The sequence below is a fragment of the Lynx canadensis genome, chromosome C1 (genome assembly GCF_007474595.2).
Source record: "Lynx canadensis isolate LIC74 chromosome C1, mLynCan4.pri.v2, whole genome shotgun sequence".
NCBI lineage: Eukaryota > Metazoa > Chordata > Mammalia > Carnivora > Felidae > Lynx > Lynx canadensis.
Window position 1 is genome coordinate 25,245,368 of NC_044310.1, and position 25,314 is coordinate 25,270,681.

At 47.9% G+C, this 25,314-nt stretch overlaps 1 protein-coding gene across 1 annotated transcript in view; it reads right to left on the reverse strand.

Moving 5' to 3' along the window:
- CSMD2 (CUB and Sushi multiple domains 2) overlaps positions 1-25,314 on the reverse strand; it is a 607,194-nt gene that overhangs the window by 140,089 nt on the left and 441,791 nt on the right. The window contains exons 26-29 of the mRNA XM_030326876.2: positions 15,830-16,032; positions 10,596-10,787; positions 4,988-5,126; positions 864-1,051 (exon numbers count right to left, since the gene is read on the reverse strand). Coding sequence (XP_030182736.1) covers positions 864-1,051; positions 4,988-5,126; positions 10,596-10,787; positions 15,830-16,032 — 722 coding nt within the window. The remainder of the gene's footprint in view (positions 1-863; positions 1,052-4,987; positions 5,127-10,595; positions 10,788-15,829; positions 16,033-25,314) is intronic.

Here is a 25,314-nt window from a genome sequence, read left to right on the forward strand (position 1 = left end):
TTGAAGCAGGCTCCAGGCTCTGAGCTGTCAGCACAGAACCCGATGCGGAGCTCGAACCCATGAACTGTGAGATCGTGACCTGAGCCGAAGTCTGACACTCAACCGATGAGCCACCCAGGCGCCCCTGCTTTTTTGTTAAGTAGATGCTTTTTGGAACACAGCCATGCCCGTTCCTTTATGTTTGGTCTTAGGCTACCCCAGCAGCAGCGCTGAGTAGTTGTGACAGAGACCATATGCCTCACAAGCCTAAAATACTGACTATCTGGTCCTTTAAGAAAACATGTGCTGACCCCTGCTTTGACCTCTATCCTGTTCAGCTTGCCTTAATTCAAAATACAATGGCAGCAAAAGAATGGGACAGCTGGAGGGGTGAGGGTCGGAATCAGGAAGTATCAGAAAGGGTCCAGGCTACGACAGGGTGCCAGAGTATAGCCAAGAAGCTGGATGAGCCGTCCACGTGGGCACTGAAGTTCCCGGGATGGTGGGAGACTTTGAGGAAGAGAGGAAGACTGAGCCTCACATCAGAGCCTCTGTGAGCTGTTAGGTCTGGACAGAGGTTATAAAAGAAGAGCAAGGAATGACTCTCACAGAAAAAGGACCGAAGAAGAGCAGAGATGTGGAGATAGAAATGAAGTGCGAGAAGAATGCCAGCCCCCCACTTTCTCCAAGGCCTGGGGCACATAGGTGGGAAAGGCTAAACCACCCGCAGGGCCGCAGGGAAGGCAGGGGCTCTCTGCAGGTTCAGTGGCGCCAGGGCCGGCGGAGGCTGCTGGTGACCCAGCCCAGGGCCCTCCTCACTACCCCTCCCCTCTGCCAGGTCTCACTGGCCCTGCCCTCACTACTCTCTGCCACCAGGGCCCTACCTGTGTAGTCGATGACGAAGCCAGCACTGCTCACGGACGCGTCACTGCGGAAGGCGAGGAAGAGGCTGTTGCTGCTGCTCTCAATGCGGGCCGGAAGCTGGGAGCCATAGAAGCTTCCTATGAGAGGGCTGAGGGAGTCCCGTCCATCGTAGATATGGAGGAAGTCATAGCCTGGCTCCAAGTTAAAGCTGGGGAACAAAAACATCCCACCCCCACCCCACTAAGGTCAAAAAAGGCTCATACTGTGCCTTAGGCTCTCAACCAAAGGATGGGGCCTCCCAGACAGTGAGCCCTTCACCCCACCGGCACCCAATTCCTGACACTTCCTGGCTAGGGGGAAAATGGTAAAGCCCCCTGATGGCCTCCCAGTCAGGCGAGGAGATGGAGAAGTCAGGCGTGGGGGCAGAGGAGACAGGTCCCAGAGCTGGTGTCTGGAAACCAGGAGCTGAAAATCTAGCAGCCTCTTTCTGCACAAATATTTTTAATTGGAATACACTTGACATACAATATTGTGTAAATTTAAGGAGTGTAACATGTCCACTGGCTACATTTATATGATGTAATATGATTGCCAAAGTAGTGACAATTAGTCCCTTCATCACGTCACATAGTTATCACTTCTTTCTAGTGGCTGGAATAATTAAGATCTAGTTTCTCAGCAAGTTTGATGATTGTAATACAATATTGTTGTCTGTATGCACTATGCTGTGCGCACAAGGGAAAATGAGTTACCAATTCTACATACCGAGTGCTCAGCTAGAGCAGTCCACTTATTTGCCTCTGATGTTCTCTGTAATGTGCTATCTGCACCTCCTTTTCCAAGAGCAAAGAGTCACCCAGGGAGCCATTCCCAGGCAGGAAGGGGTCCGTTCTCATGAAGAGCTCGGCTTCGTCCCCTTATCCCCAAGCCAGTTCTCAGCTCTCCTTGGGATTTGCAACCATCCCACTCTGGCACCCACAAGCATGCCTCTTTCTTGGCTATTTTGACTCTCGCATGGGAAAAAATCCATTTGAAAAAACTGTCTTAGTTTGGCAAATTGAGTATTAGAGTTCTTCAGTGTCATTGATCCCACCGGATTGGCCAGAGTGAAAATGATGGGAAATACCAAGACTGGAGAGAACGTGGAGCCACTGGTGCTCTCGGGCCCTGCTGGCAGGAGGTAAATTTGCTCAGCCGCTTGGGAAAACTGTTTCACAACACCTACTAGATCTGAACATATGCCTGCCCTGTGATGCAGTCAGTCCAGTCTTGGGTACGTATGCAACAAAGCAATGGACACTAATCAGGTGTGCAAAGATGAAAATGACAGAATGTGAGTTGGGAACAGATTTCTGATGCAAACTTGTTTAGAGCTGAGCCACGGGCTGCGATACTCAGATATTCCTTTTGGCCCAGCTAAGAATGAAATAGCAGTTCTACTCTTTAGCTAAGACATGTGGCAGAGAGAGGGGACCGTGACATCTCTAGGACAAAGTGGGTTGGGCTGGCAGGGGGATGGGATGGGGATCCGAAAGTTACAGGGGGGTGGAGCCAGATGTGTATCAGCCTCCTTCCTCCATGGCACCTCGCACTGGGGTCAGCGGCAGGGTCACACCACCACTTCTAGGTGGTATGGTCTTCTTGCTCCCATAATTCAGCTTCCAGCCAACGTGCTTTTTCCCAAGTCACCAGGGGAGTGGTTTGAAGAGAGCCAGTCTTGGTCACAGATGATCTCTCTGCCACTTCCTAACTGCCTTCTGTCTGTCCCTGCCTTCCTTCCATCATTGTATTTTAGCTGAGCACTCTCAATGTGCCGGGCACTGTGCAAGGTGCTCAGGACACAGGGATCTATCAGATGACACCCCTCCTTCAAGATGGCGATAGGGCCAAAGGAAGCGATGGATGGGAAGACAACTAAGCAAAGCATGAGGTCTGTACAAGCACATGGGATCACAACACAAAGTTCCTCGGGGAGGAGGAAGTGAAAGCTTTCGTGGAGGCCAAGCTGGAGGAAATTTTGGGAGATGCAGAGACCCTTAGTAGTTGGACAAGGAGAGAAAAGGAAGTCGCCAAGAAAGGAGAAGCAGGGGTGAAGTCACAAGGGCAAGAAATAGTCTTGAAGCTGTGAGTAGTTCAGTCTGGCTGGAGCTCAGGGGTTAGAATGGGGTTGGGGTTGGGGGGGTTACTGAATGGAGAGGTAGGCAGAGGCCAGATAGATGGGACTGAAAAGTCCAAAGTTTTTTTTTTTTTTTTTTTTACAGCTTAATTATTTATTTTGAGATAGAGAGAGAGTGGGACCTGAGGAGGGGCAGAGACAGAGAGAATCTCAAGCAGGCTCCGCACCATCAGTGCAGAGCCCCATGTGGGGCTCGAACTCATGAACCATGAGATCACGACCTGAGCCGAAATCAAGAGTTGGACGCTTAAGAGACTGAGCCACCCAGGTGTCCCTCAACATTCTGATTTTATAGGATGGAGGTATAACCACTACAGGATTTTAAAATAAAAGACGTATCTGTTTGTGTCTTCGTTTTCAAGTCGAGGTATAACTCACACCCCATGAAATGATCAGCAATTAAGTATACCACCCTATCGGTTTTGACACACGCATGACAAGACCCAGGATGTTTCCAGCATCCTGGAATGTTCCCCTTCCCAGTCAACCCTCCCTACCCTGAGAAGCCACCACCGAACAGAATTTTATCACCATAGACTTATTTTGCTGATCCTAAAATTTCATGTAAGTGGAATCATACATTATGTCTTTTTTTGTATCTGTTTTCTTTTGCTCAGCATGGTATTTTTGAGATTCAGCCATGTTGCCTGTATCAGTAGTTCATTCCTTTTTACTGCTGAGTAGCACATTATCATACGTTCAAATGGAAAATGAGGTGGCTATTTTAGCATTTTCGCCAGACAAGGTCACTTTGACAGCCGGCTCGAGAAGAGGTTGGCATGGGAGGAAGATGGGGGCAGAGGAACCAGTCAGGAGAGACTACGGTAGTAATTTAGTTGAGAAATAATAAGGGTTTCAAGTAAGGCAGTAGCTGGGAGGCTGGAGAAGAGGGGAAAATGTGAGGAGAATTAAGGCCGCACAGGCTCCAAGCCTTGCTCGTTAATGGAAGGAGCAGGGCAGGTGCATGATGGCGGCACTCCCTAGGGGTCAGAAGAGAGCTCTTCTGAGGGGAGAAATCATATGCTTAGTTCTGTACGCGCTGCTGCGGGTACCAGACCTCCACCAGTTGGAAATGGGAGGCTGCAGCTCAGAAGACAGTCTGGGCAGTGGTTGCATGGAGTCTCCAGGTTACAAGAGGAGGGTGAAGCCATCGGAGCAGATGGGCTGGTCCAGGAAGGAAGTGTGGATGAGGAGGGGAGAGGCTGGAGATAGAGCCTGGCCAGGGAAGGGGGCCACGAAAAGGAAGCCACAAAGTCACAGAAACCTGGAGAACCAGAAGGGAGGAACTTCACAGAAACCAAGGAGAAAAAGCAGGGTAAGGATGGAGGGAGCGAGCGAGAAGTGCCATGGGCTAAAACATGGAAAGTTCCATTTTGTGCGGCGACCAGGAGTTCGCTGGTGTCTTTTATCAGTGGAGTTGCTAGAGGGACCATGGAGGCCGAACCCAGATTTCAGTGGTTGGAGAGTGAACAGGAGGTCAGGACGGAGACACAAGCAGAGATGATTCTTTTGAAGAGTTTGCCTCTAGAGGGATGAAGGAGACCGTGCAGGAGCTGGATGGGGGAAAACCTGAGAAAAACTTGAGCCTGTTCCCCTCTAGGGAGCGTGATGGAAGGGGCCAGGTGGCAACAGAAGGGGAAAACACAGGAGAGCAGGGGAGAAAGGATCCAGCGAGGCCCTGCTTTCTGAATCTCAACACCTTCGGAGGTTAAAAAAAAAAGAATAATAGCTACTTCATCAATTATCATAAGGATTAAATAAGATAGTATGTGTAAAACCACAGAGCCCAGCTCAGGGCACACGGGAGACATCCAATAAATGCTAGTGTCCTTCCTTTGGACTCCTTCACCTTCCACGGAATGGAGAACTCTGCCCTGGCACGCCTATGTGTACTCACCTGGACACCGGGGTCTAAAACCCCTAGTTGCTCTGAACCCCTCATCTCCCACCCGGGGGAAAGGTACATACATGTTAAATACCAGGGCGATGACGTAGTCCGGAGAGACGGTCACTTTCCAGTCACACTCCTTGCCTGGTGGGTAAGGTTCTGGGTAATTGGGTGACAGAATGACTCCTGATGGACCCGACAGGTCTCCCCCGCAGGGAGCTGGGAAGAGAGGAAGACAAGGGTCAGACCTTCCCCTCACCGGGTCACGTTTTCTTGGGCACTGGTAAGGCACAGTGCAGGGGGGTTGAAACCTGGCTCGAGGGGCCAAGGGCAGGGTGGGATGGAATGGGTACAAGGTTGTACCCTGAAGTGACAGAAATGTTTTGGAACTAGCAGAGGTGGTGGTTGCACAACATTGTGAATGCACCAGATGGCACTGAATCATTTATTTTAACACAGCAAATTTTATGTTACATGAATTTCACCTCAGGAAATTATTATTTAGTTTTTAGTGTTTATTTTTGATAGAGAGAGAGAGACAGAGAGTGAGTGGAGAAGGGGCAGAGAGAGAGGGAGACACAGAATCTGAAGCGGGCTCCAGGCTCTGAGCTGTCAGCACAGAGCCTGACGTGGGGCTTGAACTCACGAACTATGAGATCATGACCTGAGCTGAAGTCGGATGCTTAATCGACTGAGTCACCCAGGTGCCCCTCACTTCAGGAAATTATTAAAAACAAAGACAAAATACCTGGCTCTGCCACTTCCTGGCTATGTGACCTTAGGGAATTTACCTAACCTCTCTGGACCTCAGCATCCTTTCTCTATTGCAGGAAGACATTATATTTCCCTTGGGGATGGTAGTAAAAATTTTGGAGAGGTGGTTAAAGCATTTGGCATACAGTAAGCAGTCAATATTTGGAGCCCTTATTCATCTCTGAGACATTTGAAACACATGGTCTCCTTCCACCGCCTCACATCCCGTTTTCAGGTGAGCTTTGTGGGTGTTTATCCCGCCGCGTTCCACGTCACTCGCTGCCAGGAGGAGTGAAAAACACAATCACGTTCACCCACCAAGTGTGGCTGGCCTCCTGGCTGTCAGTGCTTGGGGCATCTGCTTGGGGATGCAGACACCTTCCAATTTTCCGGAAGACCTTGTCTGAGAGAATGTGTGCCCCTCAGTTGTATGGAGATATGACGGAGCTCCATTAGGCCATGGTGGTCCCCACCCCATCAGGCTTGAGATGACAGGCCTTTCAAGCAGGCGGGCAGCAGGAAATTGGCTGGCGATACAAGAAGTTGCTTGCCCAGAGACCTGTGGGGGCATTTCCCAGATTCTGAATCAGGTTCTTCCCTGAATGGCTGGGTCACTGTGCTGTAGCAGTAGGGTGTGAGAAAGGGGAGGCTGGAAAGTATACGGGGTCACTAACAGGAAATCTGGCCGAGACTATAAATATGGCCTGGTCTGAGAAAAAAACCACAGGGCACAACTGGAGGTTGAAGTACAGCAGGCCAGTAGTGAGCCCACCGGAGCCTGGAAAGCCATTCAAGGAGAGGCCAGAAAATCCAAGATGTGACACACAGGCAGGAGCCAAGGGTGTATCTAAGACTGAACTTAAGTGCAGCCAATTGCTTGTCACAGAGCTGAGTTTTATTGCCTCATGCTGTACCTTTCACTCAGGGTAAGGCTTAAAGCACTAGATCAATGCCCACAGGGTCTTTCAAAACAACAACAACAACAACAACAACAACAACAACAACAACAACAGTAGTCCTCAGGGCCATAAAAGCCCTAACATGGCTGAACATAAAACCTGAGTGGTCAAGAGTAGTGGGTTTTTTTTCCCTCCCATGGAAAGTACATCCCAAGTATCAACTTGAATACCAAGAACACTCAAGTGGGCACCTGTTATATGTCAGACATGACGCATAGCATATTACATACATCATCTCATTTACATCTCATAACAGCTCCATGAGCTATGGATTGTTCTTCCTCGTTTAGAAATGAGGAGGCTGGGACTCAGGGGGGTTAAGGACCTTGCCCAGAGTCACTCTGAGACTCGACCTTCATCTGTCTGGCTCCAAAGGATGCCCCTTTCCCATTTTATTCTGCTGGGAATTTCTGGCCGGGGAGCAGAGGAGTGCTCCTCCCTATAGGCTGGTCAGGGAGCCTGGCAGCCTCCTCCCTATAGGCTGGCAGGGGAGCAGCCCCAGTTGCAGGAGCGCCTATGAACAAGGATGGTTCCTCTCATCAGGTCTGCTTTGTGTCTCATTCACTCCTCCCCTGCACTCTCTTAGAGAAGAGGGTTACATGAATGAGATGCACTGGAGGCCTGTGTGATCAGGATAAAATCTTGCACTTAACACAGCAGGACCCACTGCCTGGTCCTAAGAGTGGCCCTATCCATGGCCTAGAAACTGATGCAGGTCATGTGGGCAGTCTGAACTCCCAGGGGACCTTTTAAGGGGGCACAGTGATGCCTCCCATTAGAGCAAGGGCCACCAGGCATGAGACTCTTTTGTGGCACAGGGGTTTCCCCCTTAAGTTAGCCACAGGTTGGGGTGAGTCTGGGTGTTTCTGAACCTTCCCGTATTGTTCTTCTGCCAACCCCCAAAGTGCTCACAGTTTGTCTGGGTTCTAGGCCTCTGCTATGGCACAGTCCCCCTCCAGATGGTTCCCTGGCATTGGATGATCAGGCACCTGCTTCCCACTCAGGACCCCGATGTGGGCTTCACTGCCCTCTGCCATTTGTGTATCAAGGCCTGGCCAGGCGCCTAGCTGCTTCCTGTTTGCAGCTGATTGAGTAGTATGCCGAGGAAGGAAATGCCTTCCCTTTCCAGTCCCATTGGCAAGCCAGCAGGACAACTGAGCTGTTGCAGACTAAATGAGGCCTTGGCAACATCCTAGCATTGCCTGGTCCTTTTAGCAGGTGACCCACAGGGTTGGGAAGGCAGGCTGGGACTAGAAGCTGGGTCTTGCTCCCAATCCAGGGTGCCTGCCCCTCACCCACGGTCATGCCCTGCCCTCTCCCTACTGTGAGTCAGAAGCAGAAGGCAGGTTCTGGCCTGCAGACCCAGGCTCGAGCTTACAAACCATGGAAGCCCAGGAGGGAGTGGAAGCACGTGGTTGATCATCCCAGATGGCCAAGGAGTGGGCAGGCTGTACTGTGGGGCGAGAGTTGAGAAAAAGGCCACTGGACTTGCAGTTACACAGTCCTGGGTTCCAATTCTGATTGTCCCGCTTACTAGCTGTGAATTTGGGCAAGCTATCCCTTTTATGGGCCTCCATTTCCCCACTTATAAAATTAAAAAAAAAAAAGAAAAGAAAAATGACGAGAATGGCTTCTAACATACACTGTGTTCACCATGAACCAGACGTGGTTCTAAGTGCTTTGTAGTATGACCTTACTTAATCCTCAAAACAACGTGATGAGGTAGGTGCTATCATTGTCCCTATTTTACAGGAGAGGAAAATGAGGCACAGGGAGATTAAATAATTTGTCTAAGGCCACACAGCTTGCTGTGGTGAAGCCACCGGACTCGGTGGTTGGAATCCAGAACCTGAGCTCAAAACTTACCACCTGGTGATTCCATTTGCAAGAATGCAGCTAAAATGTCTAGCCCGGTGCCTATCATGGGGATGACGCTCAATAAATACTTGTTTTCCCCCCTTGCTTTTTCCCTATAATGAAGGGATATCAAGGCCAGCCAGACCAGTCATGGCAGACTGCCAAGGGAGCTGGAAATTAGGGGCTTGTCACTGGGATTTCCAGACTGTTTGAGCGAAGAGACAAAGACATTCATTTTGTTGCCTGAGGAACGTTTCCCCAAGCTGAGTACAGAAGAATGGGTAATGAAAGCTAAATTAACCTCTTTGCCCTGCTTGCTGCACATTTATTGCTCTCAACAGCTTAACACAGTGCAGCCCCCCTCCTCCACCTGGGACAGTCTTATCTCAGGACCTGCTTTTCTATAAGAGAAGCCTAAGGAATCACAGCCCTGTAGAAAGCTAAATTTGGAAGGGGCCTCAGAGGTCATCTGATTCCCTTCTGGGCCTCACCAGAATTCCCCTTCCCAGATGGGATTCTGGCTCAGGGGAGGGAGGGGAGTCCTAAAACTGAAAAGAAGAAAACAGAGAAAGGAGGAAAGGAAAGAAGGAAGGAAGTTAGGAAGGAAGGAAGGAAAGAGAAAAGCAAGGAGGGAATTAGCATTTCTTGAGATTTGGGTTAGTTATGTCCTCACCCCACAATGCCAAGAGAAGTATATCTACTCTCACTTTACAGAATAGGAAACTGAGGCTCAGAGATGGATTGATTCCCCATGGCCACTGAACTAGTCAATGGCACAACCAGGATCTGAACCCCGATCTGTCTCCTTCAGTACCCCATATTCTTTCCTACATGGCTCCATGTAGCTGAGAATGGAGCTGTTCCTGGAACCCAGGTCTCAACTTCCTGTCTGCTGTATGTTCACCATGCTCCTACCATGTAACCTGGGTCGCTCCCAATTACTTGTGAGAGACGGGATTCAGTGTGTCCCCTTCAGTGCCAAGCCTCAGAGCTTGGCCAGCAAAGGCCAGTCCTTGGATGCCTGGACAGAAACTCCCCTGGAGCCTCTGTGGAAAGAGGTGCCTGCAGGGCATTGGCCAGGTGGAAGCCGCTGGGCTGTGTCTCAGAAAGTCCCTGGGACCTGTCCCCGGCACAGTAGTCAGTGTGGGAGGTAGGAAATTGAAACGCTTTGCATTCAGACTGATGTGGGTGTGAATCTTGGCTCTGCCATACCCTAGCCCTGTGATTTGGGCAAGATATCCAAATTTGTCTAAGTTTCAGTTTCCTGAACTGTAAAATGAGGGAATGGTGCTCATTCTGGAGAGCTGTAGGGAAAGTCAAATGAGGCTGTGTACGAAAACATCCAGTATGGGGCTGGCACACAGCAAGGGGACTCAGGGACTATCGCTTCTCTTCTAACACCTGTCGTTGACACAGGAGATAAATGCATTCAGTACTTTGCCTGAGAAAAAGGGCCATGTGGTAGTAAGCACCTGGATGCTTCTATTTCTCTTTCCAGTCTTCTCCTCCTTTCAAGCTCCCTCCCCATCCCAGTCTCCAGTGGCTAGGGAGCACGATTATTCACACCCCAACTCTTACAAGCTCCCTGACCTTGGCAAGTCTCAGAGTTTCCATTTCTTCATGGGTCAAATGGGGAGATTTTTAAGACTAAGGACAGATCTGGAGATCTGACACCCAGGTAACCAATAATTTCCTTGAGCAGAGAAAGGGCAAACTTCTTTCCTTTATACCTGAGCCTATGGGTGCCCTTCCAGTGCTTTAGGTAATGGAAGGGGCATCTGGGAACCTGCTGACCTTCCTGCCCGAGCTCACCCATCACCTTCCTCCCAACCTATATAGCCTGAGCCAGGGGAGAAAGGAGGCAGACATGCCTGGCTTAGCAATTTGGGGGCCCGTTTTGGGGAGGGAAGAATTTGTCGTGTATAGAGAGTGTGAGTGTGTGAATGTGAGGGGGTGTGTGTGCGCATATAAGCAGGGTAAACTGTGGGCTTCCTGCAACTTTCAGCTGCTCCAATTCTCCCGGCCAGCCTCTAGAGGCAGCTGCCACTTATGCTACAGGGTCTGGAACACACAACCGGTGGGACCAGAGGGCAGGATTCGCTCTGCAGCTGCTTTGTACCAATGCATGTTGGTGGGCTGGGCTGCCAGAAGAATCTGTTCTCGATCTTCACGCAGCTGATCTCCGCGCTCCCCTGTAGCGCATAGCCAGGGTCACACTGGAACACCGTGGAGTCTCCGGCTTCCCAACTGTCGCCGCTCCGGCTCCCATTCTGCGGGACCCCAGGGTCGTTGCAGGACGTTGCTGTGGACACTGGGATGAGGGAACAGAAGAAGTGGGGTTGCCCAGATGTCTGCCGGACAATGAGGCTCCAGCTCATTACCCTCACTGCCATCACCACGCCCACCGCCAGTGCCACTGCCACAATCTGTCACCTCCCACCGGCATCGCTGGCTGCAGCAACAGTGCCACCGGTTTCTGTTCTCACCCCATTCCCTGTCACCGCCTCCACCGCCACTGGGGACCACCAGCTATTTTACCAGTAGTACCTTCACCTGTCACGAGATACCATGACTTAGGTGTGATTACACAGCCACGATTGTAGAAGTGAGTTCCATTCGATTTAATGACACAAGCCTTGTTCCATAGATAAGCTTTGAATTTTGTGTACATCATGTTGCCAACAGGAGTGACAAGGCGATTAAGTCTAAACTCCACGTATTCAATCAGAAGGGTCTGCCAACGGGTTGGGAGCAGGTCTGCCTGAGCACTGAGCAGCGGGTGTGAAGGGGCAGGGAGAACTGGAGTCCGGTGAAGGCTGTGTCCTCCCTTGCATGGCAAATGCCCAACCACCCATCAGACTGAAACCAAAGGGAAGTCTGATGTTCGTAGCAAGTGATAAAGTAGAGTTCAAAATAGATATTCGTAGCTGAGAGGTATCAAATATTCAAAAAACTCAGGAATGTGGGAGATGTTCCCAGGCTGGTAATCTAACTTCGCGTACAACAGACCACGTATTTTAAAAGCGAATGTCAAATGAATGGCGGAGGGAAGGAATAAATAAATAACAGGATGAATGAATGAATGAATGAGTGAACAGACGCAGCATGAGAAGACACACCAAAGGACATGATGGAAGAAAAAGTCCAGAGAAAGAATCGGGGACAGCTGCAAGCTCCAGCTGCCTACACAGACCCCACCTGTGTCATTGTTCAGACTATGGTCAGCCGGACCCAGGGACAGGAGGCTCTGGAGGCCACAGGATGCACAATGGTCATTTGCTTGGAGGGTCAGTTCCCCCACCCCAAAATTTTGGGAAAAATAACATGCACAAAACCAAAGGAATTTATTGTGGAGTAGAACGTAGAATTCACATTAGTTCTTCAGCAAAAACGTGAAGCCTCAAAAAGATTTTAGCCTCTTAACAGCCTCCAGATCTGCAGGTGGATATACATGCACTCTGTTCTGCTCTTTTCAATGGAAAAGCTCGAGAAGCCCGCACCCAGGGCAGCTGTACACACCAATACCACCCATTATAAGATCTAGGACTGTGTGGACGAGCCTGGAGTTAGAGTATCCGATACCTTATACCCAATAACAATACATAATAAACTAGGGCCCACTGTCAGATATGGCTCTATGCCTGTTCTTGTAAATAAAGTTTTATTAGAATATGGGCATGCTCATTTGTTTACATATGCTATACTATATTCCAGCCACGTCTGTAAAATTTTCCAATACATCAAACTCAGTCCCCTCCCCACTTCTCCCCAGGACCTTTACACCTGCTGGTCCTTCTGCCTAGAACGAAGGTGCCACAGAGTTTCCTGGGCCAGCTCCATCTTGTCACTCAGTTTTTAGCTCCCATATCACCTCCTCAGACAGGCCTCTTTGATCGCATTCTTCTGGGCTCAAATCTTGACCCCCTTCCACCAATTTTGTCACATTATCCTGTTTCATTTGTTTCATTGCACAATCTGTAATAATCTTGCTAATTCGTCTGTTTGCTTCTTTATTGTATATCACTTGTGCATCTCTGTGGGAACAGAAACCTCGGCTGGTTTGCTTCCAACTGTCTCCCCAGGGCCTAGAACATTACCCAGCACACAGCCATGCTCAGTAAATATTTGTTGAATGAATAAATAAATGAACAAATCATCACCATCTGACACTTACTGAATTTATTTATAAAGTCAAATAAGAATCAATCTTCTTCCTTCCCAATTAAAAACAGACTTAGCTTTCATCTCTAGCTCTACAGTGTGCTGTACACATGTAAATGATTCCCTGGAAGAAAAATAGCTCACTGTTCTGACCATATTCAGAAAGATTATTTATATGGGAGGCGACAGAGTGCAATGATTAAGAGCCTAGGTCTGGGAATCAGACACAGGGGTTTTGATCCAGTCTGTGCTGCTTATTAACTAGATGACCTTGTATGAGAAACCTCTCTGGGCCCCAGAGCCCATGTCTGCAACATGGATTAATAATGGCCACCATATTCTAAGGTTTCCGTGAAAATTATTAGCAGAGCGCTTTAGCGTGGAGCCTGGCTCAGTGTGTGGCAGTGACTATGCTTCCCTCTCCTTCAGGGTCTCCCTGACCTTCTTTGTTCCCACTTTCTCTCCTGAATGCTCCTGAATTCGAGCTGCTTGGCAAAGCCCCGGGGAAATGCTGGATCCACGTGGTTCAGACAGGATGTTAGATGTTACACAGTCATGTTTACTTAATAAAGCCAAGCCTGCACTAATCGTCTCTGGCATTTCTGTACAATCCCCCGTCAAACACACACTATAAAGTTAACATGGGGTGAGCCATTCTCCCTTCCCCAGAGTAGTCCTGGTATTTGCTCACTGATGGCAGCAACAGGGAAGGTGACCTTTCGTGAACCTCAGTTACACCCAGACCCTGGGCCAGGTGGTCTCAGCCTTTCTGGAGCCCAGGCTAGATAGCTTTGCCCACTCCCCTCTCTGCGGACCTACGTGAGGCTCCGGACAGCTTGTCTCAAGACACGCTTGCATTAGAGAAAACCAGCCATTCGTGCGTTCAGGTGGTCACGTGGCTGTTAATTCAGGAAGCAGTGTGTGAGCACCTGTGGCCTACGCTGTGGGGGAGTCTGAAGGCAGGACCTGGCCCTGACTCTCGAAGAGCTGCCTGTGAAATGGCAAGTAGGTGGCCACCTCCAAGCCAAGGCAGAGTGTCTGGAGTTGACAATGTGCTGAGGAAGCAGAAGTAAAGTGCTAGGGGTGCCACAGGCCACAGCAATTTATTCTGAACGGAGAGATTAGGAGGAAGTGGCACCTGAAAGGAACCTTGAAGGGTGAATTTTATGTCTACGGGCTGGGAGTGGCATGAGGAAGCAGAATGGGCTGCTGGGCGGAGGCACGGCTCATGAGAGTGCCCAGGGACTCTGTCCCATGTGGCCACACTGCACGTGCAGTGGAAGTCAGATCATGCAAATCTATGGGGGAATTTTCAGGGCAATTAAGAGGAGTTTTTTTTTTTCTTTTTCCCCCAGCCATAACCATTAGCTGGGGCACAGTCAGAGAAAAATACATGTCTGGTTTAATTATTCATGGTCCTCCTTTCCCCGGAGAGTGGACTGAGCTGTCTCTTTAGCGTTCTCTCCTCACTTCTGGGGGATTCTTTATAGCATATCCCAGCAGTCTCCAAAGTCTGTCCTGTAAAATGCTAGTCTCTTGAGATGGTCTAGGAAAAAGTCATCCATGGTGAAATATGTTTGGGAATTGTGACTCACTAGATAGATACCTTCTGAATTTACCTGCCTTAGCATACTAGAAGTTCTCAGGGGTCCCAAATTACAGATCGCCTCTTTAGGTCTGCCTTGACCGAAGCACCTTCTCATTGTCGCTTGATCATGCAAAGTTCTTTTTCTGGCAACGTCAATTAACAGTCCATGGAACTCCAGGGAACAGATGTTGGGAAATGCTGACCTAAAATGATTCCCTTGCTGCCCCATGGTGGGAACCTAATCTTAGATGAGATCAGCATTACTCCATGGTCCCCAGAGAGTCTCTGTGGTATTGACAAATGGGTGCCAGGATTTCAAGTAAGAAGACTCCCAATGAGCCCTGCAAGGAGCTATTCCTTGCTAGGCTGGACGCTTGCATAAGTGTTAATCGGGCAAGTTAATGAGTATAAATGAACGTAATCCTGGAGACCCTCATCTCCCCTACAGACTGTTGAATGCTCATCTCCATGGAGAAAACAGATGCACACAAGAGCTGGAAGTAGGGTTTGTGACACCGTTACAGCCTAACTGGTGCCAGAAATATACCTAACCACCCTTAGTCAGTATACCAACCAGGTGAGACTGTGGAGGCAAAGCCGTGGCAAGGGGTGCCACACAGGCTTGCTCCGGAATCACCATGGAAACCACCCCCCCAACACACACACACACAGTGGAGTAAGGAGATGGTAATGAAGACAGCTGCTGCATAATAAACATAAGCATAAACCGAGGCAGAGTCACTCGTGCAGGGAAATGAGTGACGGAAGAGGCACTTCAGAGGAGAGGAGACGATGCATCACAGGGGGAGGCAGGACCAATACATGAATTATCTAATACTGGGACTTGGATGTTGAGCATTGCCCATTTTTGGTAGCTCTTTGTTATGCTCCTCCATAATTGGCTACTATAGTACATAATTAATCGAATTTAGATCACTCATGTTTGGCTCCCAGTCCTTATGGAGATTTTCACTAGACTAAGAACCGGCGTGTGAGGCATGTCAGAGTGGCTCTTCCATGATCGAGCCGCACATCGCCATCACCTCGTGCCTGCCTGCCCCCTTCCACGCTCCCTTTGCTTCAGCCTACACGTCTGGAAGCTGTTATCCTGCCTCTGTACTTGTGCACATGCTCTTGGCACCTAGGATGCCCTTTTCTCTTTTACATCTAACAGGGACCCACAGATGCCCCCAGGTCCTACTCCATGGTACCTCCAATTCCACATCATCATCGACTACCCCCTCCTTGAAACACTGCCTTTCCCTCATGCTTCTGGTCTGAGCTTGGACACTGTGTTTCCTGGAACATCTTCCTTGATGTTCCAAGGTGAGCATTATAGTTTATATTTCATCCTCCAGATACTCAACAATTTGCATGTTAGTGTCTCTTAGGCTGCCTGCCTGTCTTCGCCTGCCGAGTGAGCTCAGCACAGATATCTGAACAAGTGCTAACCCGTTCCCAGACACATAGCACCTGCTCAATGAATATCTCCACACAGTGGGGGAGGGATGGAGGAAAGGAGGCACTGGAGAGGGGTTGGTGGGGGAGGCTGGAGTCGTGCTGCAGGACAGATGGAGAGGGATGGGCAGAAAGTGAGCACAGACCTGAGAAGTGAATGGCAAACCCCTGCTTGCTGGTGAAGAAGTCGGTGCTGAACTGCAGAACGACTGAGTTGAAGGTGCTGTGTAGGTCCTTGGGCAGGGCTGCACCGCTGAGCTCCTTCAGCAGAACCCCACTCTCCACAGGCCCGTCCCAGATGCGTAGCACGTCATGGACCTCCTCCGTGTCAAACACCAGGAAGTGGAGCCTGAACGGAGAGAAGAGGCAGACAGTCACCCTGGGCCCAGCACCTTCTTCCCAGGGGCTTCTGGTCAGAGAAGGTCATAAACCTAAGAAAGACTTGCAAGAAGGAAGAGAAAGCAGTGTCCGGCAGCACGGCTTCCATCCAGTCTGCTCCTCCCACTGGGGGTCCCTAACAGTGGGGCAGGGGTGGTGGGGTGTGGCTTTTGTGCAGCTTATTATTATGAGCTTCATGTTGCCACTGTCGAACCCCACCCGTCCCTCCACGGCACACAACAGTCCCCAGACATCACTCCTGAGTCCACATCCATTTCCCAGACTGTGACGGGGATGCCGAGAAGGCCTAGATCCAATCAAAATCCCAAAAAGTCGTTTTGTGGATATCAACAAACTGAGCCTGAAGTTTATATGGAGAGGTGAAAGACCCAGAACAGCTACACAATATCGAAGAAGAATGAAACTGGAGACTGACACTACCTGATGTCAAGACTTCCTACAAAGCTGCAGTAATAAAGGTGGTATGGTGTCGGTGAAGGAATAGATGAGTGGGTCAATGGAACAGAACAGAGAGCCCAGCAATAGACCCATGTAAATACAGTCAACTGATCTTTGACAGAGGAGCAAAGACAGTCTTTTCAACAAATGGTGTTGGAACAACTGGATGTCCACATGCAAAAAATGAATTTAGACTTGAAACCCTTCATAAAAATTAATTCAAAATGGATCACAGACTTAAATGTAAACATAAAACTATAAACTCCTATAAGACAACATAGGAGAAACCCTACATGACCTTGGGTGTGGGGATGACTTTTAAATAACATGCCAAAGGCATGATCCGTGGAAAAAACCACTGATCAGCTCCACTTCCTTGAAATTAAAAACTTCTCTTCTGCAAAAGACAACGTCAAGAAAATGAAGAAAATGAGCAGACAAGCCACAGACTGGGAGGAAATATTTTCAAAAGACATCATTTGACAAAGGACTGTTATCCAAAATATACAAGGAATTCTTTTTTTTTTTTTTTTAAGTTTTACTTATTTTGAGAGAGACAGAGACAGTGTGAGTGGGGGAGGGGCAGAGAGAGGTAGGGAGAGAGAATCCCAAGCAGGCTCTGCACTGACAGTGGGGCTCCAACTCATGAATCGTTGACATCATGACCTGAGCTGAAACCAAGTCAGATGCTCAACTGAGCCACTCAGATGCCCCAACATACAAATAATTCTTAAAAGTCAACAATAAGAAAACAAATAACTCTGATTTAAAAATGGGCCAAAGACCTTACCAGACACCTCACCAAAGATACACAAAATGGGGAATAAGCATATGAAAAGATGCTCCACATCATGTTACCAGGGAAATGCAAATGAAAAGAGCAAAGGGATGCCACGGCAGACCTCTTAGAATGTCCCAAAGCCGGAACCCCCAACAACACCAAGTGTTGAGGAGGAGGGAAACAGGAACCCTTACACATTGCTGGTGGGAATGCAAAATGGTATGGCCACTTTGGAAGATGGTCTGGACATTTCTGACAAAAGTAAACATATTCTTCCTATCATACCATCCAGCCATCATGTTCCTTGGTGTTTACCCAAAGGAGTTGAAAACTTAGGTCTGTCCAAGGACCTGCACACAGACGTTTAGAGCACTTTTGTTCGTAACTACCCAAACTTGGAGGCAACCAAGATCTCCTTCAGTAGGTGCATGGATAAACTGTGGCACATCCAGATGATGGAATAGTATTCAGTGCTAAAAATATATGAGCTCAAAAGGCATGAAAAGACATGGAGGCAACTTGAATGCATACTACTGAGTGAAAGAAGCCATTCTGAAAAAGCTTCACATTGTAGGATTCCACCTATATGACATTCTGGAAAAAACAAAATTATGGAAATGGTAAAATAAATAAATAAGTAAGTAAGTAAGTAAGTAAGTAAGTAAGTGCTTGCCAGGGGCCGGATGGCTGGGAGGGATGAATGAGTGGAGCACAAAGGATTTTTAGGGTGGTGGAAACACTCTTAGGGTACTATACTGGTGGATCCATTTCATGGTACATTTGTCCAAACCTATACAATGTACATCAGAGTGAACCCTAATGGAAACTACGGACTTTGAGTGATAATGATGTGCCAGTGTAGGCTCATCATTTGTGACAAATGTACTACTCTGGTGTGGGATGTTGACAGTGGGGGAGGTTGTGCATGTGTGGGGGCAGGAGGCAAATGGGAAATTTCCACACCTTTGTCTCAATTTTACTGTGAAACTAAATCTGCTCTACAAAACTAAGTCTTAGGAAAAGAGGTGTATGTGTGTGTGTGTGTGGGCGCGGGTAAAGGTAAGGGGTTGTTGGGGTGACAGAGCTGTGGTGGGGAGAGGGGTGAGCCTACTTCTTGGTCTCTAGGAACAGAACTCAGGATATTGGCTACACGTAGGCTTGGTTTAGATAATCCCTAGGGATTCGAGGAGGCCAGGCAGGGGTTTCCATGTGGAGGGTGACTGCAGGCCACAGACAGAGCTCCCAGAGCAGGGTAGCTGAGTAGGAATCCTGAATTCTTCCAGGACAAAATGTTCTGGTTGCCAAAGCTACTTTGACTACTAGTCTGGGTGACTCTCTTCTCTCTCAATCTCTTTTATTATCAAGTTGTTATTTTGGAACAGTTTTAGACTTCTAGAAAAGTTGCAAAGATAATATGGAGAATTCCCATAGACCTCTCACTCTCTCTCCCGTTGTTCATGTCTTACATTTCCCGGGTACATTTGTCACAACTAGGGAACCAAATCAGTGCATTATTATGAACTCAGCTCCAGACTTTATTTGGATTTCACCAGTGTTTCCACTGATGTCCTTTTTCTGTTCTAGGATCTAATCCATTTATCACTATCTCCTTTAAAAAATTTCTTTTTAACTTATAAAAATAAGACATGCTCAAGGCAGAAAAAGACAAACAATATATAGATGTACTGAATTTTTAAAAAGTCTCTTTCTTACACAAACCAATCTGTTCTCCAAAGCTTTTTACTTGATATTAGTTTTGGTGTATATCCTTCCAGACTTTCAGTGTTGCACACTTGCATTTTTCCCCCCAAATGGGACCATATTTTACATAATTTCATGTCACTTTTTTCACTTAAGACTCTTTTATGTACCTAATATGTACAGTTCATTTTTTTTCTCTACAAAAATGGACATGGTTATATTTTACTATCTCACAAAAGACTGCAAGGAGTGCTCCCATCTTCAGGTAGCTTTGCACATTTCTGTTAATATTTCAGTTGATTGTAGCAAGAATTTTGGGGGGAAGATGGGTCATACTTAACGATTTTTGATAAATGCTGCTAAATTATTCTCTTCAGTGATCATATTGATTTATATTCCCACTAAACAACATTCATAAGACTCTTCTCTCTAAACTTTACCTCATCAACATCAGATATTACAATGTTGTAAATATATTCTATATTAAATACTTGCCCATCTGCTAAGCCAAAATGGAATCTCACTGGTGTTTTAAGTTTAGATAATTTAGTTAGGTTGCATATCTTTGCATATATTCATTGGCCATTTGTATGTCTTCACAAACTTTACCCATCTTAATTGAGTTACTTGTCTTTTAAAATTCTATTTACAGTTAACTGTAACTCTAGTATAATTTTTATTTATTATTTTTATACTTTTTGATTTGTTTTTCATACATTGCTAATATTTTCTCCTAGCGTCTGGTATCTCTTTGCCCTTTAAATTTTGTCCACAGTGTCTATTTCAGTGTAGGGGTTATTCATTTTATATAATCAAGTGTGGTAATCTTTTTCTTTAAGGATACTGGGGGTCATGTTATGCTTGGGCAAATCCGCTCCTTCCCACAATGATTGGACAGCAAATCTTTAATATTTCCCCAGACTTTGTTAGTTCTATTTTTTGAGGTTTTCAGGTTCATTATGTTTCCAAATGGACACTCAACTGTCCCACTACCACCCATGTTTTGACTATCAAAATGCTCTGTTTACTTCCTCCTATTTATTATAGTCTGTGCTTAGTTTATTCATTTGTTTACTACCTGTCTCCCCAACTAGAAGACCGTTTTCATGAGTGTGAGAGCAGGTATTACTCACGACGGTAGGCCCCAGTGCCTAGGATGTGCCTGACAACTTTGGATGGTGCTCATGAATACCTGGGGAAGGAGGACACTTGTCGCTGAATAATCCAGGCTCCCCCCATGGGTTTGAAATGCTATAGGTTTGGTCATGAGTCCGATTCTAGACGCTCTCCTTAGTTCCAGGGCCTTCCTCCTTTGTCTATATGGATGCTACTTGTGGTACTATGAACATGCCTCCTCAACTTACTTCTGTTTTCTTATTTCATATTTTGATATTATGTTTTTAAAGTTGTTCTGGTTGTTTTTAAATACTATTTTTAATGTTTATTTATTTCTGAGAGAGACAGAGCATGAGCAGGGGACGGGCACAGAGAGAGGGAGACACAGAATCCGAAGCAGGCTCCAGGATCTGAGCTGCCAGCTTACAGACCGATGTGGGGCTCAAACTCAAGAACTGTGAGATCATGACCTGGGCCAAAGTCAGATGCTCAACGGACTGAGACACCCAAGTGCCCCATCATATTTTGATATTCTTGCAGGGCAAGTCCCTCTTCATATTCCAGTCTCCCTCCCAAATTTCTTAGCTATTTTCGCAAACTTATCCTTTGACACGAACTTTACAGTTATCAAGTTCCAAAAAAATCCCACTGATACTTTGGAATTGCACACATGTATTGATTAATTTGGGCAAACTGATATCTTTATGCTATTTTCCCCAGCCAGGAACACTGTAGATAACTTATTTAGGGCTTAGTTCATTTACCTTGGTAAAGTTTCATGGTTTTCTTCTTTGTCATGTTTTTCTTTTGCATACTTTGTATTAAATTCTTTTTTGAAATATTTATTTTTGAGAGAGAGAGAGCGTGGGGGAGAGGCAGAGAGAGAGAGGGAGAGAGTATCCCAAGCAGGCTCCACGCTGTCAGCATAGAGCCTAACACGGGGCCTGATCTCACCAACTGTGAGGTCGTGACCGGAGCTGAAATCAAGAGTTGGACGTTTAACCGATGGAGCCACCCAGGCACCTCTGAATTATTTTTTAAAAACTCCATTGTGAATGAGATTTAATCGTTACTTACGTATTTCTTATTGGATGTGTGTGTTTCTTATTTTCAGCTATCAGTTAGTTCTAACAGGATTCAAATGAATCTCCTGGATTTCCTGAGCAAACCCTTTTACGGGTCTAGGTGGAGGTCCTCCAGACCAGAAGCTGTGTGGGTTCTAGTTCCTCTGGTAGGTAACCCCTCTGAGGGTTTCTGGCAGAGTAGAGACAGATGGGCTTCCCTTCAAGGCGTTCAGCAGGAACCAGACTGGAAGCCTGGGGCCCCGCACTTGACTGGAAAGAGGAAGAAGGAGCTCCCCAGGAAGCGGAGCAAACCGGTGTACTCCCTGCTGTGCCAACTGCCCCCTTCCTTGTCTGCTTTCTCTACGTTTCTCGACGCACTGTGAAATTGACCCCAACCACAGGAGCAGACCAGGGGGTAGGCGGTGCGGGCTGCTGTGCATGCTCGAGGGAAAGAGAGGTGCCCTGGGCCGGACTTGTCGGGGAAGGAAGGAGTTGATGAGGCTTGAAGTCTGTACAGCATGAAAGGGAGTGTGTTTTCTTTGGATTAATAGCATGAGACAAGACCCGGAGGCAGAGGGAGGTCAAGGGGCTGGGAAGAGAGGCAACTCCCAAACTGGAGTTCAAGTGGCGTCAGGATGTCCTAGGAAACAGAGCTGGGCTGAGAGAGTAAAGATAATGAGGCTCCGGAATTAGCTAGAGGAACTTGTGCTTTGTCCTCTTTGAGTCAGAGGCCCACTGAGCTCCCTGAGGGCGAATTACTGAATGGCTGAATGAATCCATGAACGAATGAATGAAATCCCAGGGGGAGCCATCTGATAGGAAGCTGAGCAGAGAGAATATGGAGACGAGGTGGAAATGAAAGAAAACGAGGTTGTTCATATAACAACCACCGTGTACAAAGCACTTTTGCATGTGCTTAGCCCACACAACCATCTTTATTTTGTAAAGATGGCTTCATTCCCATCTTTAAAAATGAGAATACAGAGGTTTAGAGAGGTTGAGTAACTTGCCCAAGGTCAAGGGCTGGTTTGAGAGTGAGCCAGTATTACATTATATAATTATAGTCCGGGTCCAACTTTGGTGCTCCCACTCTTCTCCCTGGTAATGCTGCCCGAGCCTCCGGAAGGGAGAGGCTGTGGCCGGGAGCCAGGCATGGGCTGGAGAGGCCCTATTAGTAATCAATAGTTTACAGGTGAATCATACACAAGGCTAAAGGGCTGATCTTTGAGACCATGAATTACAAAGGCCAGCTCTCTGCATTCAGCTTAGCCGATCTGATCATCAGATAAAGTCAAGGGCTTGGCCTTGAAGAGGTCTGGAGAAGTGGGAGCAGGAGGCAAGAGGAGGGAGCCCGAGGTCCTTTGCCTGCAGAAACAATGCAATTCAGCAATCAAAAGGATAGAGGCTGAAGGTGCAGACCTCTTACTGCATTCATTTATTTAAACACCTCCCATGCGCTGGGTGCGGGGAGATAATGGTGAAGATGACAGACAGAGTGTCATTTTCCAGTTGTTTCTGGAGATGGGCAATACTCCCACATACACAAACCCATTAAAAGATTATCAGCTGTGGCAAATGCGGTGAAGGAGGCAGCGTGCTGAGACAGAGTACCCGCTTTCAAGAGAGTGGCTGGAGAGGTGATGTGGAATCAAGAGGAGAGGCTCATAGGTGCCAGCCCTGGGAAGAGGAGGGCAGAGAAGGAGGTAGGAGGACGCTTCCTATCATAAAGGCAGCGCGTGCAAAGGTCCCCGAAGGCAACCAGCCTGGAGTGTTCGAGTAACAGAAAGGTCGCTGAAGCTGTTGCTGGCCCAAGACAAGGCAGGCAGAGGCCAGGTCGGGTGGGGCCCTGAGGGTCTGGGAAAAGTTTGGGTTTCATTGAGAGATTCTTCAGCTGAGGCCTGGCAGGATCCGATTTCCACTTTAAGGTCACTCTTGCTGCCCAGATGAGAATAGTGGCAGGGGCAAGAGCAGGTGCAGGGCAGGTAGCTGGGGGCTGTAGCAGGGAGCCGGGGACCTCTTGTATTAGAAATCCTTGATGAGAGCCAGGTAAGACTTGCTTTGCGAAACTGACCACATTTATTAAGACTCTTACTGAAGACTTTTTCTCATCTTATAGAAATCAAAGTCTATAAAATGCTAATCAGAGGTTGTGATCGATAGGGCTAATTCCAGGCCAAAGCAGACTATAGGCTTGCCTGAGCGGCTCCTGTGCAGGTGAATATCAGTCTTCTTTGGCTTTTGAAATACTGGAAACAATTTGAGGACCCTGTTCCCACGGTGCCCCCAGGTGGGAAGGGAGGGAGAGAGGCGAAAAGTAGTCCTTCCTAGAGATACCTGGCTCCTGGGGCACCAGAGATTTCCCTCACCAAGTCTTCCGGGAGCCCCAACTGCCATCCTTCAAGCCTCTCTAGTCTTCACCCATTTCCTTCTTATCTTCTTGCTTCAGAGACTTCTCTCTGCCTGGAATGTTCCTACCCCCATGCACCCTCACACCACCTGCCATGGTTGAGTTGTCTCCGCCAAAAAGATATGCTCAGGTTCTAGCCCCTCTACCTGTCAATGTGACCTTAACTGGAAATAAATGTATTGTTGCAGATATAATCAAATTAAGATGAGGTCATGCTGGATTAGGGTGGGCCCTAAATTCAATGGCTGATGTCTTCATAAGAGAAAGGAGAGGGAGACTATATGCAGAGATACAGAGGGGACATCGGGGAGAAGACCAGGTGAAAACAGAGGTAGAGACTGGAGTGACACATCTGTGAGGCAAGGAATGCTAAGGGTTGCTGGCAACTACCAGAAGCCAGAAGAAGGACAGATTGCTCCCTGGAGTCTTCAGAGGGAGCACAGCTACACTGACACCTTGATTCTGGACTTCTAAGCTTTAGAACTGTGAGCAAGTAAATGTCTGTTCTTGTTTTAAGCCATTCTGCTTGTTACAGCAGCCCCAGTGAACGAATACACCACCTTACTGATGTGTACCAGTCGGTGCCCCTCACCCAGTGGGGAGCTTTTCCTGGGCTTCCCCATATCTGCCTCATGGCCCCAGTCTGGAGAGATGCTCCCTCTATGTGCTCCTGCTGTATCAGAGCCATCCATTGACTTACCTATCTTACCGAGCTCCTTGACTGCTATGTTTGTGACTCATTCATCTCTGTATCTCTGGTACCCAGCACAAGGCCTGGCCCACACTAAGCTCTTGGTCTGGTTGAACTGATGAATGAATGAACTGTTCGCCATCTTTCAGGAACACCCATAGTTCAACCAAACTCACCCAGGTCAAGTGCCTGTCATGTGGCAAGAGGCAATTTAAATCCTATGTGCTAAGGGAGATACCCCTAGATTGCTGGGGGTTCTGACACCTCTCTTTACTGCCCACCTCCAGCTCCTTGGATCTTACAACTGTACAGTTGGTGCTCTATCACCACCAAAGAGATAGGATCTAGCCGCACAGACTCCAGGCCAGAGCTAGCAGCCTGGTCCAAACCCAGGAGATGTGGGAGGCTGCAACCACGGTCTTCACTCACTAAGTCCAGCCTTGTGGGTTCTCTGAACCCATACAGACACTGAAAGTCACACATTCAATCAAGAGATAGCAAGTATTAGGGGCGCTTGGGTGGCGCAGTCGGTTAAGCGTCCGACTTCAGCCAGGTCACGATCTCGCGTTCTGGGAGTTCGAGCCCCGCATCAGGCTCTGGGCTGATGGCTCAGAGCCTGGAGCCTGTTTCCGATTCTGTGTCTCCCTCTCTCTCTGCCCCTCCCCCGTTCATGCTCTGTCTCTCTCTGTCCCAAAAATAAATAAACGTCAAAAAAAAATTTAAAAAAAAAAAAAAAAAAAAAAAAAAAAAAAAAAAAAAAAAAAAAGAGATAGCAAGTATTAGATGCAGACAGCATACCAGGCACTGGTGACACCGACGGGAATATGGCATAGCCCTACCCCTAAATGCGGTGTGATGGGGATTATGGTGAAGGTGCATACAGAGAAGGCCCCTACCTCACGCAGACGGGGTGAGGCAAGGCCCCCGGGAGAAGGGAACAATGGAGCTGAGTCTCGCCAGATGAACAGGATGCGTCCAGATGAACGGGGTGGACGAGGAGTGTGAGAAGAAAAGGGAATGCCAGGGAGGGAAGA